This window comes from Larus michahellis, chromosome Z (genome assembly GCF_964199755.1).
Source record: "Larus michahellis chromosome Z, bLarMic1.1, whole genome shotgun sequence".
Classification (NCBI taxonomy): domain Eukaryota; kingdom Metazoa; phylum Chordata; class Aves; order Charadriiformes; family Laridae; genus Larus; species Larus michahellis.
Window position 1 is genome coordinate 14,756,269 of NC_133930.1, and position 22,627 is coordinate 14,778,895.

General features: G+C 37.8%; 1 protein-coding gene across 2 annotated transcripts in view; it reads left to right on the top strand.

Moving 5' to 3' along the window:
* Positions 1 to 22,627, top strand: part of WDR70 (WD repeat domain 70) — a 138,364-nt gene that overhangs the window by 111,202 nt on the left and 4,535 nt on the right. For both annotated transcript variants that reach the window (XM_074569772.1, XM_074569771.1), the window contains exons 14-17: positions 12,253 to 12,353; positions 13,819 to 13,898; positions 16,654 to 16,770; positions 17,198 to 17,360. In XM_074569772.1, the coding sequence (XP_074425873.1) occupies positions 12,253 to 12,353; positions 13,819 to 13,898; positions 16,654 to 16,770; positions 17,198 to 17,360 (461 nt within the window). The remainder of the gene's footprint in view (positions 1 to 12,252; positions 12,354 to 13,818; positions 13,899 to 16,653; positions 16,771 to 17,197; positions 17,361 to 22,627) is intronic.

Genomic DNA, 22,627 nt, shown 5'->3' on the forward strand with positions numbered 1-22,627 from the left:
AGATGTGATTGGAAATTATGATGGCTCTTTACTGTAACCATAGTTATGTATACTAAATTGTACAGAATTCCTCTCTTTTTAACAAGAACCAAGCTTTAAAAAAATCCAGTTGCACATGCAGCTTGTTCATAGTTTTCCTGTTTCTTTTTCTTCTCTCTTGACAGTATTATCTGCAAACAGTTCTTTTGCTTTTACCTCACATATCCACAAGAAAATATTTATATCAACCTTTCCCAATTTGAGCATTTGAGGTTTATTTTCTGTGAAAGATCTATAAATGCATGCAGAATGTCTCTTCACTCCATTTAGATGGATGGGGAGACTTAAGCAGATGTCAGGAAATATAACTGCCAGAAAAGGGGTACAAAGTGTGTGCACAAAACTCAGAGGCCATATCCCGTTCTTCAGGTAGTATGAGAGGAAGGAAGACCTGTACCTGCTTTGGGATGAGGTCTCATCTTTTGCGATGTCTGTAACTGTAACTCTCTTTCTGGAATTGAAGGAAGATTTAATTGTCAGATGCGAGTCAGGGAGGATTCATTCCTAATTCTTGGTTTGGTTATACAAGTATGAGATCTTCATGGGAACCAGTTATAAATACCTAGTGTATGGGAAACAGAGTTGGGTACACAACATTTCCCCCAATGTCAGTTTAATTTAAAATAGCTGTGGATAGCCACTTGAATCACTCTCACATGCCTATCATTCGTTTGGCTAGTTCAAACAGATCACCCAGTAGTTATCCTTATTACAGACAAGATTGATTTTGGCAGCAGTAAAGCAGTCATTTTCCCCATATGGAAAGGAGAAGTAGTACACCCCGTTACTGCCAAGCAAGAGTGGGCACTGAAAAATATAAAAAAAAAAAAAAGTTGCACAACTACAGAAATTTCTTATTAAAATGAAAATGTAAGTAATAATTTAATTTAAATATGAGCCAAGATGATGAGATTGTGTGTATTATAAAATGAGATGTGCAAGTTTTTGAAATATCCTGCAGGTTTTTGTAGATAAGCAACAATCCAAAACCATAGATTCGTGGTTGTTTTGGGAGACCTGTTTATGTTAGGAGGATTCTTCAATATTTTCTTAGTTTCTCAAATATAGGCAAAAGTTAAATTATTAAATACTTCTGAAAATACCTCCAAGGGATGTTTCAGGAAGGTCTTCTGAGACAAGCTATAAATAAAATTTCTTTTTAGATTAAAGGGTGAAAAGGAAAGAAGGAATAAGGAATATGAAACTTCCAGCATCCTTTATACACAGTTGATATAGGATTGCAGTATTTCTTTACTTGACCTCAAACGATATCATTTACTATTTATAAGGTGCAGTAATACAGTAAAGGGCTTTTCCACTGTGGCCCATTTCACTAAGATTTAAAGCTTTTGAATTTAAGAAAAATAAATTCTTTAACTTCTGGAAGAGATCATCATGCAACTTCTGAGGGTTTTGTAAAGCCATTTGTTTTGTTTGAAAGGAAAAACCACATTGTCCACAATAAGGAAGTGAACACAATATATAAGGTCCAGTAAATTTTTGTCCTGATTAAAGTTTAAAAAAAAATAATTGTATAAAAGGTGAATCACAAGAATGTGTTTTCTTTTATACTGAGGCAACTTGACATTTTTTATTCTCTGCTTTCATATATATAAAGACAACGTGTTCCTTCCCTTCATATCTCCTGCAGCAGCATGTACTTTGTTTTAGGGGGGCTGTCACTAGAGGTTTGAGGTATGTGCGAGAAATAAACTGTGCAGGTTTCCTCACTGTAATGGGAAGTGGGGGGTTTATGTGAAGGCTGTCTGCCTGAGTTTTGTGATATACTGTGATGAAAGTGTGGCTGTAATTTTAACAGAGCAGGTGCTTGAAAATGCCCTGCCTTGCAATTACAAGGAAGACAAGTTTCCCGCCTCGATGAAGTCGCTTTTTCTATTCATCAAAAAAAGAAAGTGTTGCTCAGTGACTTAGTTCACTTTTTCTAGCTGTACCTTGAAAGGTAAGTGGTACAGCATTGCTACCCATATGTTCTGTATTGAGATCCTGCTTTAAATTATTGGCCTCTGAAAGAGCGTTTCGGATATTTCTGGTTTCCATATAGAAAATTGTAAATTTTATCCATTTCTGGTCCCTTTTCTATTGAATGCTTCCACACATTTTCTAAGTCATGTTTCACAAGAGAAAAACGTTAGTGTTGTTTCCTCTACTACTGTATTCTCATGAGTATTTTAAATCTAATGATAGCAGGTCACTGCATTCTACATATTCCCTAACCTCCCACCTTATTTATTGTAGTTGGCTCTTTTCCTTGAAAGAACTCCAGGGGAATCTCAGACCTTAAGATTTTTGCAATTGGGGTTTAAAGTAGATCTTTAATGTAATATTAGTGTATTTTTATTGTGTGAGCAGCCTGGTTTTTTTTGGATCAGAGCATGCATAGTATCAACATGTGAGTGTTAGCCATCTTTTTGCTCAAAAGAGGAGGAAACAAGGTGTCAGCAAACTGGTAGCATTTGTTTTTCAGCTTTACAGACGTTTGGAAATGGCATAGTTCTAAATCTGTTATTTAATCATCTTAAAAAATAAAACAACAGCATTTTTATAAGAGTTACTCAGTCTACGTTTTTTCCCCTCCTCTGGGTCAGTGTGTGCATCCAGGAGGCAGAGCAGCCTTTCCCATATACAGCAGCATGGCAAGCCAAGTCGTTGGCTTTTGGATCACTGCTGTGCTCTACACCACCAACGAAAAGAGATTACAGTGTGTCCAGTGGGAATTAACGTTGTCTCTGAGCAGCATTATCTTTCAATGATTCTCAAGGCAGAACTTCTGTTGTTCTTGAAGGGCAGCAGATAGGTAATGAAGCTGCTGTTTCATGTAGATTTTCTGTAGAGAAATCAAGGTGACTGTAGCAGAAAGAAAGACCTATCTATAAAGAAGCCTTTCCTTACTATGCTAACTGTATCAGTTGATTTTACTTTCTGTTCTGCTTATAAACCACTGTTATTAATGATCCTTGATTATTATGGAGGAATAGTGGTGTTTCTCAAGGTAAGATTGCCATTAGCTTCAGATTAGAATATTGAGTTTCTAATTTATTATTTTTTTTAGTTTGTCCTTAAATTCCAGTTGCACAGAACTGGAGAGAAAATATTTCTGTACATTTAGGGGAAAATGTGCTGGTTCATTTTGGGAAAAACATGCTGGTACATTTCCTTAAAACTCTTTTAGGCCTGTTTTTGCACTTTATGTATACAGTATGAGGGAATGAGAGGGAGGAAATAAGTGTTTCCTTTTGAATCTTCGAGATCTTGAAGACAGGCAGGAGTCACTCTGCTGCCTATAAGTTAGAATGCATATGGGCCATTCTTGCAGCCCAACATCATGAAATTTTTATTATATACTGAGGCATTTTCCTCTCTTTTAACAAGTGGTGTATACATTCTTGCTTGGATGTGTTTCATAAGCAGTTGCAGAGAAGTTTTCGGTCCATGTAAAATGTGGGCCACTTCAAACATATCTGTGAAGACTTGTACGAAGGCTTGATTTGTATCCCGTGTACAGCAGTCTAAGTATCTGATGGTTCACGCCTTCATGATAAAATGCGAAAGCTTGAAAGCCACTGTTTTAATATCTTTCCTAATTACAGAAGTTGTTTAAAAGCAGCTGTAGCCAAATAGGGATGGGAACAATTGTTGAAAGGTTTTGTGGTAGTGGGTTTTGTGTGTGTGTGTCTGTAGCTGTTAGCATCCAAATATTTTAATTTTTTATTTAAAGACATAGAAATCCTTTGAAATGAGTACAGGTTTTTTTCTGAAATAACTTTGTACATTTCCCATCTCTTTTGGGAAGATATATCATGAAAGTCAGACAGACTTAATGTTGTGCAAGTTCCAAAACTATAGAAGGTCAAACTGGAAAGCACCCTGAGATTTGATCCCTCATTCCAACACAGACTTGAAATTGCTTAACCCCTCTCAAATATAAAGATAATGTAATATAAGTGTAGGCTTAGGTAACAGGTAATGTTAATTTGAAAGATAATTACTGTTTCTTTAAAATAAATACTAATAAGCAGTTAGATTCCCTAAGTAGCATTGCTTAATTGTGTTTTAAGCTCCTTGTGTGTTTAAAAGATGCTGTATTGCATGAGCAGTACTTCACCATGACTGTGTAGGGGTTTTAGAGGGGAAAAGACAGAACAGATGAGCTAAATAAACTAGTTGTGTGTGTATCTGCACTGATTTTGACAGCCTGCGTGTTTTTTACATCAAACTTGGAATTTGTAAAAATTACAGTCAAGATAAGTGTTCAGTTCAGTCAGAGAGGCCCCATTTGGCCACTGCTGTGGTGACCTGTCCTTACAGAGCCCACGACCACAGTCAGAATGTCATTTTACACGTTCACTATCATCCCTGCTGACATGCCGCTTATCGAGCTGTCTGGACAGCCAAGTGCAGCAAATCCGAGCAGCGCTGTTCAAACAGAACCCGTCACATACCGTCATGGCCACTGAAGCAAAGCTTGCATGTAGGAAAGAGAGAAGGTTTGTTTAAGTTTTTCATTTCTTAACTGAAAATATTTTCTTAGAGCAGGAATTATTGCTGTCACTTTTTTATTGTATGGCTTGAAAACAGATTCTGAAGGAATTATTTATTAGATTGTAGGTTAGGAAAGAGGTAAGCAATAAGGGGGAACATAGGCCGTATTTGTTCCTGTTTTATCCCCATTCAGTTTTTAAGTATCTCCAGAGCTAGACCTGATCTTTCAAGCTAAGATTCTAAAGATCTGTTTGACAGTTTTAGGAGTATTTATTTCTGTGTTCTTTCTGCACTAGGAGTATTTAATTTGGCTTCCAGAATCCTTTATCCTTGAACTGGAGAGTTTTATGTAAGTAGCGCAACATGCTGTAACATAGATCCTCGTTAGTTTTCTGTTTTTCTTATGTAGTTATTTTGGCCACTGTAGGCTGCAGGGATTCACCTGACCAAATATAGATGTCTACAGCTGATCCAGTCACCCTAGGCTCCTTTTCTAATCAACAGAGAAAAATAAACACATCCAGACTGTGATTTTATCTCATCCTAAAATAGATATCTAAAACATTAGGTTAGATGAAGGCCACTGTAAAATGCTTATTTCTCTCCGTTAACTATAAAGGGAGGTGAAGGTTTTTAGACATTTAAAGAGTAGACCTCTAAAGGTTAGAGGTGTAGACATCTTAAGTTCGTTGAGGTAAGTCCCACGTAAAATCTTAACTTCCCTCCGTTGGTGCCGATTGTCTCCTGCTAAACCACTGGGACATTTAATCTCTTGTGCTCTGACCCTGCCAATAGCAAAGTAGGAGACAATGGGTTACTTTTGCACTCATTTCTATTGATTTAAGGCTTTATGACGGTAGGCAATTTACAGCAGAAAAGCCTGCCGCTCTACAGAGGATTGTGCTAGCTGAGAGTCAAGTCTACGCTCACTTACTTGCACCCAATTTCCAAACGTAGCTGTCAAAATATCATCAGCTTCACTTTAGAATTACGCAACTTTATCTAAATTTTAACAAACTTTTATTTTAAATCAGTGGAAACATCACGTGAAGGAAACATCAAAATCCCATGAATTCTTCCTTCAGCAGTAAGACATGCGTGAAAGCCTAGGATTCGCATGTTCTCTTTCATTTTCACTATTTCTCTGGAATTAGCAGTATTTTTTTTCTAGTGGTAATTTGCAAGTAACTCACTTTCACTTGTTCCAGTTTACAAGTGGGATGTTGGCTGCATGCTCACCACAGAGATCGAATGATTGTCAGCTGTGTGTCAGCGTCATTCAGTAGAGATTTCCACCCTCTCAGGGTAGTTTTCTGTAGGTGTGGAAGTAGATAGATGCATCTTCTCCATTTACCGGATTTGTCTGTATTGTTTAAACATTTTTCGTGAATAGGCATGGGAGCAGACATTAATTTATTGAGCTCAGCCCAAAAGTCTGATAGCTGCAGATAACTGAATAATCAATTCTGGCATTTTGGAGCAAATGTATAAGCGGGCTGAGAGTCGAGGACTGTCAGAGGAAGGCTGTAACTGAGGTGAAGAGAAAGAAAAATTTAAAAGTTTTATTCCAACAGTTCATAACTGGTACAGAAGGATGTTTATCTTTCTTCTTCCCTGCATGGCAGGAGGAACCTTACTACTAAACTTGAAAAAGCTGATACATTATCATGCAATATCTGAAAATACACTTTACATGAAATATTCATTTTCGAAGACAAATGCATGGTATTTAACCTTAAAACTTTACTGTCTTTAGGAAGAATGGGTTGTTTTCAAAGAAAACAATGCCTGCCTGAGAAGCAGTAAGACCTCCCGAAGGAGGGAAAAGAAATTAAAACATCATTGTAAAATATGGCCCCTCTAATTCTCTGATTTACTTTTCATTTTGTAGTAGCAAGGAAAGGGTATAGCCCCATTGGCCTAAGTGCTGCAGAAGGGTATTATGATTCCTATTTATGTCAAACATATGAAAGGCCCTGGAATTTTTTGGAAAATGGTGAAACTTGATATCATGCCAGTCTTGAGGCAAATTATGACCTCCATATTCCATTAGATCAGTATATGCATGCACATATACATGTCTGTTTAATTAAAATTTTGCTGACAACAAAAGTTTGGCTATTATCTTGGGGTTTGTATGCATATAAAGGTAGTTACATTTTGTTAGATATTAGTCAAAGTTTCAACTGCAATGCGAAAAATAAGAAATCAGTGCTTTTGTACAGCTTCAGCTCACACACATGTAAAGTGTTAGTATAGGAATACAAGCAGACAGCAATGGAGGGAAACCTGAATTTTCCCTGGCTCTGTTGCAGCAGAGTGAAAGAGGGTAGAGGTGAATAATACTTTCAAGATACATTCTTTGTATACGCTGTCCTTATTTTGTTATGTAACAGGCAACCTTACATTTTGGTAGATCCAAAAGGTGGTAGTGAGATTGATTGCTCAGGCTCTGGTACGTGGCAGAAAAATATTTTAGGCATAAGAATTAATATTTATTTACATACTTTACATACTCTATAATACGTAGGAACTAGGAATGCTTGCTGTATTTGCTCAGGTTTTTTTCTTAATATGGTTTATCTATATTTTACATAGTGCATCACTCCAGAGCTGCTCACAACCCCCATAATCTCTGCCAGTGCCTCTTCCCAATGTGAAACATCTCTAACCCTTCCTTGTCCCTCTTACTGGAGTTTATTAACCTTTCCTCCCCTTCCTGCCTCCAAACTGTACTGGCCCCCCTGAGGCTGCTCTTCCCATCCTGGATCCACTCTATCCGTGGCGCAAAACTGAATGTTTTTACCTGAAGCATGGGCCAGGGAACTGAATTTTGCCTTTGCTGCTGCAGTCTTGAGACATCTTTATAAGCAAAGATCCAGGAGAATTCTTTCAATCCTTGACATCAGTCTGTAGTTTTATGACCTTACCAGCTTCATGGTTTCATCTTAGGTGTAAATTTTCCATTCCTATGCCACAAATCATTTTAATCTTTTCTTGCTGACCTTGTAAAATGCCCTCTCTGCATTGTTTACTCCCATCGGGGTGTTACCCAAGTGCTCTGGACAGTTTCAGTTGAGGTAATTAGCTTTTACTTGCTGAGAAATCTGCTTCGGTTATTCTTCGCTTTGCCTGTGAAACTCAGGGGTATATTTCTAGGCCAGAATAAATGTCCCATTCTGTGTTACAGAAAATTATGTTTCAGGCTTCAGTTTCTCATTTAAAGGCACTACTGTTAAATCCTGTCAAAGCACTGCTGCGTGCATAGTACCAGCAAAGCCATGGGTGCAGTTGTCTGATGGGCTAACCCAGATGGAGCATAACCTAACAGAAAAATTATTTGGTGTAGTTTACTGTTTACCTGCAGCAACAGCTGGGTTTATATGATACAAAGGGAAACACACAGGTGAGAAGAGCCTGTTAGGGGTGAGACTATTTATGAACCACCCCAGAAATGCACAGGATCTTGGACTGCACATGTCTCAGAATAAATGCGGGTGGAATAGCACACAAGGGAGTAGTGGTTTCATCGCTTTTGTCTGCCACCTTTCTAGGTATTTATGAGTTTTATGGTTTAAGAGTGCCACGTATTATTAAGCTTTTAAGTTCTTACAGGTAAAACTTTCTAAAAATTGAGTTTATTTTAAAAGAAGTGGGTGTCCGAAGTGCTTAGCTTAAAAATAGAGTAAAAATTATGTATTGTTCGGGTAATTAATATTTTCTATTTAAAACAATATTATAGCAACTTTAGAAAAAGGTATGGCTAGTTTCAAGAACACCCAGTTATATGTTCTTATTTTATTAGGCAGCTGTTTAAGAAAATAAACATTTTCATCCAGATTGCCAGAAAAGATGTCTTTAAAATTGTGTAGATATTTTTTTAATTGACTTTTAGTTTAAGTCAGTACTACAAGACAATCTGTTACCTGAAAATAATTACAAAGGTCTACTTTCAAAAATACCCACTGAATCTGTTCTATCCTCTTTCACAGTGACAATGAAGAAGGTAAATTTGGAGTGCTTCTGTTAACATTTTTAATATTTTCCCTGCCTGACTTCACAAAAATATTTTCACAGTCTTTTTCCAGTATTTCCCAATGCAGGCTACTGTGTTTGTGTATGCAATAGACATTGCCAGAGGCTTTTCAGATTTATTTCATTTGAAGAACTTAATGCTTTTGCAACAGGAAAAGTACCAAACAGCTTTTAAATCGTTACTTGCAATTGTCTTTTGTAAGTAAGTGCTGTATTTTCAGATCTTATGGTCACGAAGCTGGACACATCCGTTCCATGGATTAAAACTATTTTCAGGATTTTTATGACAGGCTTCCAGGACTTAATGCTCAAAAGATATACTGTCCAAAACATTCAGCCATTACAGAAATATTTTTTTCAAATGTTGAAGATGTTTATGTGATGATACATCCTGCATTTTCTTATTGTTATAATAAGACATTATTTTCCATTTGCAAAGCTGAGATATGACCTGGAATTTTTTGGATTTCAGAATTTGCATAGATTTGACGTGTTTCAGCTTTAAATGTTATAAGCAACGGGTTATGTCTTTCTGTATTGAATATTCGAATCTGGAATTAGTTAACTGAAGGGGTTTTTTTGTTGTTTTGGGGTTTGTATTTTCTGAGTCTTGAAGCTGTCATTCACAGAATTTCCTACCAACTAGTACTTATGGTTAGTCAAGTCTTTTGTGCTAGGTTTCCATAAAGCAGTGCTAGGCAATTTAATCCCCTGCTCTTTTAATTCTCTTACCACGTATGAAACCACCTTGGTAAGTGGAGTGAGAAGTTTGGGGTTTGGGGCTTTTGTTATGGTGGGGAGGGCCATACACTGAAACAGGTTGCTCAGAAAGGCTGCAGAGTCTCTGTCCTTGGAAATATTCAAAACCAAACTGGACAGTGTCCTGAGCTACCTGTAGTAGTTGACGATGCTCAAAGCAGGGGGGTTGAATTAGGTGGTCTCCAGAGCTCTTTTCCAACTGCAAACATTCTGTAATTGTGTAAAATTCAGTATCAGTTAGGTAGGTGCCTACCTGCGTGCATAAGTAGGCCAAGACAGGAAAGCACTTCTTTTCCTACTATTAACATGCTTATTTGCTTGGAGGACCGGGAGATAGGACCTTCTATGAGCTGGAATTTGATGTTTAGCATTTCCAGTGATAAAGACATCTACCTGAGTTATTCTAAGTGTAAACAATAGGAAAGTTAGAAGCATCAAAGGATAAATGCACTTTAAGAACTAATTATTTTTGTAAGATGAAGAATCCCTTTTCCCCCTCACTCCCAATGTTAAAACCTAGTCTACAATGATCCCTTGGTTGTATAGTTGTTTAGAATTTTTACTTCTTTAGGATTATATGATTGGGAAAAATTATCAGTATTTAGTTCAGAAATTCAATATTTTGGGGTTTTTAAAGTATTGCCCATTTCTAAAATGATCCGAAAATCTGCATAACTACTTTTTGTTATTTCTTAGGAAGTAGGTTTATATGCCAGTGGATTAATAAAATTACTTGCATGTTCAGAGCTTGTATTTGTTCAGTTTTTAATAAATTATATTCTGGGGACGTTTTACGGTTTCAGAAGATTTATAGGGCTGCATTTAATGGCAGTTTCTTTTGCCTGCTCTGGAGCACGTGCCATGGTGGTTTTAAGTGTGCTGTGCATGTTTGACAAGTTAGAAATTTAGCAATCCCCATCAGTGCTGAACCACACTGTCTCAGGCTTTGTTTTTGTTGGCTGATGTCCAGTACCATGCTATAAAATACATTTACTTGACAGTAGAAAGTGGAGAACCACATTAACTACAAAGTTTAAAAAGGCTGGCTAAACACATGCAATAAATATTAATAAAAGAAAAGGCCACCCACCTTTGACCTTCAATACTTGTTATTAGCTTTTTGTATTTTAGAGTTACCGTAGCATTTTGAGCATTATGTAACAGTAAGTGAGAATCTCTTATTTAAATCAAACAACTTATTAGCAACCCTGTATTGGTTATTTTGGTCGCTTGTGGCAGGGATCATGGACATAATGCGTTATCAGAATTCTACTTTGTACTTCAGAGTCACCTTTAAAAAGATTGTTGTCCTTTAGTTGTCTCATGATAAGCAAGCCAGATTTATTTGTACCTGTAAGTAAATGGGAAGGTATAATCTTGTATGTATATCTATAGAGAAGGAGGATGCTTTACAGAGGAACCTTGTAAAGAAAGGTCATCTCAATTTTTCTTCCTAAACAAGAACACAAAGCAGAAAAACAGCTCAGAAGAGAGTCATCCATCATCTTGTAGCAGAATGAAGTTCTGATTCATGATGGCTGAATGGGCTTCATAATTTTTTCAATATTTTTCAATATTCTGAATGACATTCAGAAAAATGGCATCTGAACCAAACCAGAAATAGTATGCAGTATGAAATGGGAAGTGATTCAGGAGTCACTAACATAACCATTCTCTTCAAGATGAGATGGTTCTCATCTCCCAAGTTATAGGGCTATATTGCACCCCTGATTTTAGCTTTGCTGCATTCCTCTTGTTAAGATGTTAGTGGTTCCCATTTTGTGAATTTCATGTGCTGTATTATGTAAAAAATTGTTTATATATGTATACTTCAATGATAGAAGGATGACAGTGGTTGAATATTGAATTATTAATTAATTTTGGGAAGAGTCTGTTCCTGGTTTTTGAGAGAGGAGTAGCAGTAAGCTTAAGGGGGAAAAAGGGCTAGAAAAATGAGCATTTTTCAGTGAAATATTAATAGGATGATGTGTCATGCTAGCTCTGGATATATTTATTACGTAGGTAACACAAACACTGATAAAAACCTGTCTTCAGTCTTGGACAGTATCCCTTTGAAGAGTTACTGTCTCTCAAAAATAGGTACTATTTTCCCCTCAGTTAGTCAGACGCAAATACAGGTTTTGTGTTTGTGTTGAGATGTGTTGTCCTCTGTGGGAGGTTGTGCCAACTTCTTCAGCTCGCTCGAGTCAGAAGCTCGAGTACAGAGTTTCTGAGCTGGTCCGCTGAATCAGATTGAGTGCAGTAATCACACGGAGGTTCAAAGTCACATGGACAACCACGCTGTCTGTATAAAAGAACAATACTCTTAATGTCTGAAAATGAGTTTCTCTGCTGACCAGAGGGGTGACAGAGCTGTGAGACATGGGCTTCAAATACCAAGTTGTTCTGGGTGTTGTGAGGAAGAAAGAACCAAGAGTGAAAATCAGCTACTCCTGCATTTCTGCAGTCAGCAAGTAAAAGGTCAGCACTGTGTGAGAAGAAGGGAAAAACAGATAAAGAAGAGGGTGGAAGAATCTGGAATTAAAAATAAAAATGCAAAAGTCATGAAGATCTGCATTGCTATGTCTGAAGCACTTCATTGTTCTCATTCAAACCCCCCTTTAACTTCCCATTTCCATTATAGCCATGAAGACCCTGGAGCAATTAGCCAGTGGAAACCACTGGTTATCACACTGCCACCAATTTGTATTTCTTTCTCTGCCTACTTCCATGTGTTGTCAGTCCTTTTACAATGTTTTCTGCTCTGGAGAGGAACTTTTATTCATTCACATATTCATTCACGTGCTTAAGCATGTTCCTGCTACAGTGTGACTTTGACCTACTTTTTGACAATAAGAATATTAATTCTAAGATCTGGATGAATGACCAACTAACTGTCAATATGTTGCTTTATTTCAGAGCGTTGTGCGTTGCCTTTGGCATCCCAAGCTGAACCAGATCATGGTTGGTACAGGAAATGGTTTGGCCAAAGTGTACTATGATCCTGTCAAAAGCCAGAGGTGCGTAATGATTAAGGATTAAGAACGTTATTTTTTTCTCAAATATAGCCTTATTCAGTGGTTCTATTCGAAGAAAGGTGAAAAATTGGTTTAGTAAAATTTGTTTTGCAGAGTTTAACTCATTTAGTAACAGTAGAAAGGAAGAAAGAAAAAAAACCCAAAGCAGTTTGTCTCTGAAAAGCCATGCGTTTTCCTCGGGGCTTTGCATGGTGCAAAATGCTGGCTGTTCTACCTGAATTTACAAACACTTTCATTTGTTAGTTGCATGAGATCTGCAGTAAGAATAACCAACCTTTCATCTGATCTCTTGGAGGTTACTGATGTGGTGTTATTGAAAGCATATTTATTGGATGTAGTCATTTGGGTTTTTTTCCTGAAGTAAAAATCTGGTTTAGAAGCATTAGCTTAAACTTCAGTGTCTGTGAGGTAATAGTGGAAGACCGAATTTGAGAGGGGGCAAACAAAGGAAGCACTTCTGCATCTTTCTGCTAGTCTTCTCCTCCACACCTATCTATCACGTGTGGATTTTGCCTGTACATCTAACAGAAAGGTGGTAGTGATTCATCAGAAGGTGACTTGTCAGCCTGGAATGAAAAGAGGAGGACTTAACTAATCTATAAATACTCCTTTTGCAATTAATTTGCTTTTACCATCTGGATTGGCTGGAGAACTGGGGCATGCTTCCTTCCTGTCAGCGGGGGGAAATGTACAATTCATCTATATTGAGTGGTATGATTAAGATATTATTCCCCTATACCTGCTCATCTTTGTTTCACTGGCATCCAAAAACATACTGTGTTACAGTTAACAGTTTCTGTATACTTACTGTGACCTGGATGCTTGGAGGTGAAGAAAAATTCTAGTTGACAAGTTTATCAGAAATTAGGGTTTTTTTTTCTGGTCTGTGTCAATTTAGAGAACAAGAGAGTTGGTCATCATTGCTTGGGCCCCTCTCCAGAGGACAGCCTGAGTCTCCGAGGCACAGACCACAAGAGCCCTAGCTCAGTTTTGTGCCCAGTTTGTTTCTGGGTACTTACCACGAATAGGAAAATACCACCAGTTTAAATCAGTCTTGCTGCGGTCAGGCCCACGCATCCTTTCCTGCTGCGGTGTTACAGGCACCTCTGGTTAGAGAACTGCTACCTCTGCGGATTAGGAAGAGTACTAGGAGCAAATCTCTGCCCGGGTTGGAGAAGAGCACTTCCAATGTGCACCCTGCAAGTACTGCGGACAAATGAAGTGTGAAATGAATCTTCCACCCTTATTTCCGCATGTCATATAAACTGCTCTCTAACAGAAATACTAATCTCTCTACCCTTCTTCACATGTGCATGGACAGGCCAAGATACACACATTCATGAATATTTAAAGTGCTATATAATTTTGTTGAGACTATGTCTTGAATGAAAAATAGTTTCTGTTTGATATAAACAGACCAACTGAACTGCTGTATGTTTCCTCCTAGGGGAGCAAAATTATGTGTGGTCAAAACAAAACGAAAAGAAAGACAAGCGGAAACTCTTACACAGGATTACATTATAACACGTAAGGACTTTAAACGTATCTTTATAGCAGCATCCTTAGCTCTTTCTCAGGTCTGAAATTATTTGCAGATCATTTAGCTTTATATTTTCCCCTCCAAAATGTTGCAGTCTTTCACTGAGTATTGATGATTGGTGGGAGATGTTAGTGCTTTATACAATTTTTTTTGTAGCCTTGCACAACCAGAAAGTCATATTCCATATGCTCTGTAAAGTTGTTAATAATGGTTGGTTTCTAGATTCTGGTGAGCCTGAAAGCATAACTGCCTTAAAAAAAAAAAAACGAACCCAAAACAACAAAAACAAAAAAACACCCCTCCAAAATTTTTGAGCTTTCTTAAATCTTCAGTTTTGCAACTGAATTGGTGCATGTAGATGGATTTAGGAAATGTTTTGCCACTTGGGAATATTAACAGTACCAGTGGCAAAATCAGAGACATTAGGGATGGGTCTTGAACAAATTTCAAAATCTAGAACTTGCCCAGAGGTACGTAGGGTTTAAACAGCTTAAATATCTCTCTAGCCTCAGGGTTATACTTGTGTAAGATCTTATGTTCATGTTAAGGCTCACCGATGCATAAGAAATAGTTATCATTGCTACTATAAGATGTATAGTGATCTGCCTTTTCCCAGGAGCAAATTTTACAAGGGAATGAGGGCATCGACCTAGAGATTTTGGCCCTCCCCATTAGCATTGCCCGAAGTAGTGTCTCCTGCTGTGAAATGAGAACAGTGACACAGTTGTGCTGTCCTGCTGCCTTCTCTTCATCCTCTTCCAGTTCCACAGTGTTTGGGCTCAGCTCTGTTTTCCACTAGTCTTGGTCTTAGAAGTAGCTAAAGCCACTTCTATAGAACAAAGTAGTTGTTTAGCAGCATAATAAACAAAAAGAAAGTTTAGAATGAGCAAGTCTGGTCAGTCTTGGTAACCACGCTGGTAACCATGTCAAAGCACTTTGGTTCTGGGTTCCCATCTCAGGTACTTTCCAGCCACAGCTGTCTCCTACTTACCTCACTGCTGCAGATGTCCAGCTCCAGTTTTTGGGTAGCAGTGGGTAAAGTAGCAGCGGGCAAAGATCAGGAATATTTATCTCCTTTGGGTGTTTTTCCAAATCCATCCTTACTACAGCCTTGGCTATATCAGTACATGGTCTATTATCTAAATACTTTGTGTGCACTGTTGTTAGTGTTTATACTATAAAGAACTTCTGTGATTTTTAAAAAACTTCCTGCTTAAAATCCAGTTGAACTTGTGTATTCAATGGCATTTATAAATGCCATTCAAAGATTTAGGTCACAATTATGCAAAGTTTCAAATTTTGACACTGAATTTTAGCTGTTTAACTGTTTCTTCCACATTATTTTCAAACTAAAAAAGGATATTTCCATATAAAGCAATGCAAAAAATTTTGTAATGATTTGCTTTGCAAATTTTTAAGTTTGTTACATAGTTTGGAAACTCTTCAGAGGTTAGATGTCTGTCTTTTAAGGTTACAGGTAGAACTGGAAAGAACTGAAGATTTTGGAAGTCCTTTTGCAAAGGACTTCTCTTTTTTTTTTTCCTCCTTTTTTTTCTCCTTTTTTTTTTTCCTTTCAACTTCTAGCAGCTCTTTAATCTCAGGATTGCCTCTAATGGCTATTTGAAAATGCAGGAATGTTGTTTTGAGGGATTAGGTGTTACTTTTAAAACATGGGAATATGCAGTTTGGGTTTCCCTTAGGCAACCTTGACTGCACAAATGGCAAAAGCTTGGATCTGTGCATTTGCCACCTCAGATGCTTTATGCAAACCCATCGATCTGAGTGCTTGCCAGCAAATTGTCCCAGACATTTCATACTTCATGCAATCTGCAAAAACAAAACCTAAACATTTATCTCCAAAGATCTACTGCTGTGTCACCTGGCTATGACTTCACTCAGTCTAATAAATTGGGCAGTCTTCCAGAAATAAGTTGAAAAATCAAACTGGTAGGTCCCTGGATGTTCTCTTCCATTTTTTATTCAATATAGAGCCGGTGCCCCTAAATTTAAGATTTGCTTTGTTCGTTTTTTGTTTTTCTTGGGTCTTTTGACCCCAGCACAGTTTCCCGCATTTTTGGAAACAGCAGCAATCAGCAACAGCGGAATGTGAGAGCTAAACCTCACCACAAGAAAACTGCGTCCCTTAACATGGTGTTTCTCTGTTGCTGACAAATGCGTCTCTTGTCTGAGCAGACCAAAACCATTACTGTGACTGAAGACACTGTAACAGGTTTATGAAGAAATAGAAGTTTGAAATCTTGATAATTTAGCCAGATAGTCATATGCAGAAACATTATATTTGGGATCATTGAGGGGATTCCGCCCCTCTCTGTTTCAGATCAAAGAATGCATTCAGGGTTTTGTCATGCTCTTAGAGTATTAGAAGCTGTGGAAACATGTAAAGTTCAGAAAAGAGCAACCAGTTGGTCACAATGCTACTGTTGAGAACTGAATGACAGGGGAATAAATTAAATATGCATAAACTGTGAAAACAGTGTTTCAGATGAAAGGCTTCTGCCTGAAGGAACGCTAAAAATCTGTCTCCTTTCATCTTTGAAAAATTCAACAGAAAGAAGCCCTCTAAAATAAACCTCAGTAAACCACTGCTTGGATACGGAAGAACTGGGAGGCAGCTTCTGCTGCCTTTGCCATAGCAAGGAAGAATCACAGTCTTTGTAATTAAAACCTTATAAAGAAAATCAGTTTCTAACATTTCTTTTTATCCAAACTGTGACCCTTTAGCCCATGCGCTTCCAATGTTCCGTGAACCACGACAGCGAAGCACCAGGAAACAGCTGGAGAAGGATAGGCTGGACCCCATGAAGTCTCACAAACCTGAACCTCCAGTAGCAGGACCAGGTAATCTACGCATAACCATTTCAGACTGTTGTATGCCAAAGGGACTGTCGTGCTTGGCTTCTACACTCGTTTGGACTTGCATTCAAACTTTTTTGGGAAGTAACTCTACTATATAGGTATAGCGTCCAGTGTCCAGCGCAGTGTCCAGCACTGTAAGATGTTGGTTTTTGATTGAAGTGCTTTCTTGGAATAAATCAATAATCACAGTGATTTACTTTAAGTTATATTTACTTTAAGTTATATAATCAGTAAATTATGTGAATGCAACTCTAAATTAGACTCTTCCTATAGTATTAAATAACTTCGTTGTATTAAGTCACTGTTACAGACAGCACAACATTGCTCTGTTTATTTCTTAAGTATTTTTCTCTACAATACTTTTTCTTTTTCTTTTTCTTTTTTCTTTTTTCTTTTTTTTTTGCTACAGGTCGTGGTGGGCGTGTTGGAACTCACGGAGGTACCTTGTCATCATATATAGTCAAGAATATTGCACTGGATAAGACAGATGATAGCAACCCTCGAGAGGCTATTTTACGTCACGCAAAGGAAGCGGAGGAGAATCCATACTGGGTTGCTCCGGCATATGCTAAGTAAGGAAACAATTAAAAATACAAGTAATATTTCTGGAGGCCAGTGGGAGTTTGGTAAAAATAGAAGACACATTTTTAATGGTATACTTTGCCTTTTCTAGATTGCTGCCACAAATACGTAAACCAAGAATACGCCATACTCTTTTATGAAGATAAGATTGTTGAAATTTGACATTTCCATTTTTAAAATGTACCTATCAGTGCTAGAAAATGATTTTAAAGCTTTCTAATGTCAGAAGGATGGGGCCAGGCTCTTTTCAGTGGTGCCCAGTGACAGGACAAGAGGTAACAGGCACAAACTTGAACATAGGAAGTTCCATCTCAACATGAGAAGGAACTTCTTTACTTTGAGGGTGGCAGAGCCCTGGCACAGGCTGCCCAGAGAGGTGGTGGAGTCTGCAACTCTGGAGACATTCAAAACCCGCCTGGACGCGTTCCTGTGCAGCCTGCTCTGGGTGACCCTGCTCTGGCAGGGGGTTGGACTAGATGATCTCCAGAGGTCCCTTCCAACCCCTACCATTCTGTGATTCTGTGTGATTCTAAGTAGATTAGAATTTAGAATCTTCTACAGATCAATGTCGTCTGAAATTGCAATATACCTTTTAATAAGGTACCATCCCATTGACGGGTTGGCATGATAAGTTTTCCAGTATACCCTCTAGTTCTGACTGATTCTTAAGTTAAACCTTCAAAACATTTACTTGGTGTTATGAAAGCATATTTTAGATGATTTCTCGAATGTCGTAAGTTTTTATTTGATATTTTCTTACATAAGGACCTGAGTACCTGCTGGAATTAACTTGGTGTTAAAGGTATAGCAATATTTAAAATTGCAATGATAAAATCTCCTGCCAAAAATTCAGCAGAAATAAACAAGTGTTCAGTTGTTTTTACATAAATTTAAGAGTCTCATCAAGATTATGGTAGTAAAATCTCGGTAATCCCACAGATGGTAGTTCACTCAGTTTCAATTGTGTGTGAGCGTGGTATTTGTGTGTATGTGCTACAATGAAAATAGTGCAATATGCTTCTAGAGTACTTTCTGCTGAAGATTTTTTTTTCTAAAAATAAATACAATGCAGACCATTAAATAAAGACATTCGCAATAGTACTAAAATAAATACTAAATAAATACATTTCGTACTAATGAACAGAAACTACCACTTTCAAAATTACTAAAATATTCACATTTTGTTATTATCATTGATGTTTTTGTTACTCAAAATAATTAATATAAGTAGTATTTTCAAAATGCATAAGGAAAAGGTTTTGAAGAGGTGAAATAGTCTCCACAGAACAGTCTGCCAATAACAAACTATTTTTTTCTTGTTTCCAGCCCAGTATTTTGTCTCCTAGGCTATACATTCATTAGTCCTTTACTGACTGCACTTCATTAGTGTTTAGCTCTTGAGACAATCACCACCTCTTTCCAGAAACTCAAAATACATTAAGAATCATAGCTGTTTCTCGTGGTGACACTTGTTATCTGACTTGACGCACATGTTCACAAAGATAGCTGAATAGCTGTTCCAAAGCAGCTTGAGAACGTCAGTGACCCAGCCTGGCTTTGATTTGGTAATTAATAAGTATGTCATACTGGTAATTAATAAGTGTAGCATTTGATGTCGTACATCAAATTAATGCATTATACAATCATCCTTGTATCACCCTTGGTACCAAAGAAGGTTTTATTTGAGATATGCAACTATCCGTTCTCAAAAGTAAATACAATCACACATTCGATCAGGTGGATTGATACCTCAGTATATTTTTGGCGCAGTAACTTCATTGATAGTATATTTAGTTTCATCCCTGACACTTGCAATGTAGTAGACATGAAAGTTTTAAGCCATAGCTGTATTACAGAAGGCGTACTGTGTCAGGTGGGCAGATCTCATTACAGTTTCTTGTTAAAGATGTAGCTGCAGGATAAGAAGAGAGCTGGCTGAGAAGTGGGGAGGATGGAAGTCCAGACTGCTATTAACTTACACACCAGACGGTGATATGTATGTGGAGAAACTGGACTGCAGCCAACAGTGGGCTGCCTTGATGGTTTTGTCAGCTGATAAATCTCATGTCAGTGAAACTGCCGTTATCCTTGCCGTAGAAGCTTGACATTAAGATGTACTCTATGCAAAGAGCGTTTATAAATTATTATTATTACTGCTACTACTATTGTTATTGGATAAGATGCCGAAATGCAAAAACTTTCTTTATAATTGAGTTATGTTCTTAATTTTCCGAAATGGACATCTATATTAACCACTGCAGACCAATGACAGTCATAGGTTTCGTTAGCTGCTTGCCTGCACATGCAGATAATATAGAAAGCTGTTTTAATTATATCCTATATCTGACTTTACAGGGCATGTATGTTTACCCTGTACATAATGGATCTTACAGATGCATATTTAATAAAATGTGCAAATTACAAGTAATTGATATAAATTATCATGTAGTACTGGATCGTAAGAGTGTCCCGGTGGCCCTGTTAAAAATCAGAGAACGAATATACAAACCTAGGGAAAATGGCTGCTGTAGCTATAGCATAAGTATACTATGGAGTTAGGAAAGGTGATATTCTGATACATAATTAAAATTACATTCTGTCTTGAGACCAAAAAAGTATATCCAATACGTTTCATTTTTTAAAATAGTATTTATTCTTTTTACTAATTCCGGTCAGTTTTTCCACATTTCTTTTAGTAAATTTTCACTTAAATATGATATAAAACTATCCACTTGATACAGCTCGTGTTTCACAAGGCTTTTGTTCTTCTGTTTTCTAACAGATGGTTGTTCACTTATAGTTCTTCATTCTGCTTCTTAAGAAAATATCTAAGGAAACTATGTTACTTAACTTTCCTCAGTGATGGCTATTAAATAATTTTAGACTGAGAAGACTAAGAAACACTCTTTTTCTGGTTGATCAGAGTTTTCATAACTCTGATTGTGGTGACTGGTTTAGAGTTCATCTGGTCCTGATTCATACCAATTAGGTCATCTCTAAATCAGATAACTGATTTCATGCTTTTTTAAATTTTATTTTCACTTCAATAATTCTCATAAGAAATACATGCAACATGACTTTTGCTGTTAGTTTATACCTTGTCTTGAAGAATATTTCCTTTTTATTGAAGGTGCCTAATTTATTCTTGAAGCCAAATACTCATTTGCATTATTTATCACTTGAAAATTTTTTCAAGCTTGTTATCATTAGCCTGACCTTTCTGTTTCTCCTAAAATTTGAGCCAGAAAAGGAGGGGGAAGTATGTAAGAGGCAAAAGGATGGGTGAAAAAACAGACGCTGCTGAAAAGGGTACTGGGTATGATAAGAAGTATGTGCTGAATTAAGAGATGAGATTTCATAGAAGCCTAATGCGAATAAAGTGTCAAAAAAGATGTGATCGACACAGCAGAAAAGTCATAATGGATGAGGATAAAGACAAGATCTTGATTTTTTTTTCCAGGAAAAAGTTTGTTAGAGACCTTGGCAAGAGCCATTCTAGTGGAGTGAAAGGAAAGGAAGGACAGATTGAAGATTTCAAGTAAAGAACTACAGGAAAGGAACTTGAGGCATCAGTTGTAAATGTTTGAAAATTACATTCTTTGTAAGCTGTTTGTTTTAACACAGCTGTACAGAGATACTATAATGACTTCAGATGTCCCTCTGAAGGATCAGCAGGAATTACTAAGCATTGTAGCTGAGGGCTTAATCAGGGCCAGATGTAGCTCTCTTCTGTACCATAGGGAAGGTGAGGGTGAGATTCCCTTCCCCACCAAGGTAGACCAGAGTTCTCAGAAAATACCTTCCAGTTCAGTGATGTTGCCCCTATTTTGCTGTCTTTGTCATTGCTGCTTGTCACAGGCAAAAGGGAATGACTTGAAGCAACTGCCTGTAGCTGTGCTGTGTTCACTGAACTTTTTCCTCAATGGCAGTACCAGTGTGGGAAGTGTTAGCCATGCAGTCACCCAAGTATCTTCAACTGAGGAAGCAGGACTGAACAGAACATTTTGTAGCAGTGATTTTGTTGGTACATGTCGGTATAGTTAATCTAAATCTTTTTTGGAAATTGGTAATTTTGAGACAGAAGACCCTGAGATCCAGCAAAGAGTTAGGCTGGTGGGTGGGGTAAGGAGTACAAAGGGGCCTGATGCTGAAAACCTTCACTTTTCAGTCGCTAGCCTTTATGTTATTCTGATTTGCAAGCATGCTTGAAAGTCTTCATTTGTCTTTGTTTCAGTGCAATATAAACACAAATTTCAAAAGTTACTGTGACATGAGTCACATGCTGTGATATGCAGTTGTCATCTCCAGCTGGTTTAGCTGTAGCAGTATTTTTTTTTAGCTGCTAGTCTATTAACTTCAGATGTCAATGAGCTACTTTTATTGTATTCCTGAAAGGTAATTAAGAAAAACAACCCATAACCAGAGGGGATTATGGTGACTCTAAAGCAGTCTGGAAATTTTTTAGGGGTCTGCATATCTTAATATGTTGAAAACCACTGAAACAGAGAAGCATGGAGTATAAATAAATCATGTTAGTTTGTTTTCCCATTTTTCTTTGCCACCTGTTAGTGTAACCCACTAGGAATGCATAAGATGCTGGTTTCAGCTGACAGTTATGTGACTATGATCCATGACAGTCAGGATCATAGAATAATTTAGGTAGGAAGAGACCTCTGGAGGTCATCTAGTCCAATCTCCTGCATAAAGTGTGTTCACTTAGATCAGGTTGCTCAGGTCCAATTAGATTCAGGTTGTTCAGGGAGTTGCCCAGCCAAGTTTGAATATCCTCAAGGATGGAGATTCCAAAACACCCCTCTGGGCAGCCTGCTCCAGCAGTCTGGTTGGCAGGCATAGTATGCCCTTCATAAATCCATGCTGGCTGTTCCCTCTCACCTTCTTGTCCTTCGTGTGCCTGGAAATGCCTTCCATGGGGATGGCATTTGTTCCATAGCCTTCCCAGGGACTGAGGTTCCCCAAATCCTCCTTTTTTTATCCCCTGTAGTTCCCCAAATCCTCCTTTGCTCTTCATAAAGATGAGGCTGGTTTCCTCTCCTAGTCATTGAGAACCTCCCCCAATCGCCATGACCTTTCAAAGATGATAGACTGTCCTTGCAATGACATTGGGCAGCTCTCTTGGTACCTTTGGATGCAGCCCTCTGACCTCAGGGATTTGCGTATGTCCAATGAGCTACGTACTCCTTGTCTCTGTCTTCCTCATCTGTTGGTAATGTCTCACTCCCTCCCAAAGACCCTGCTG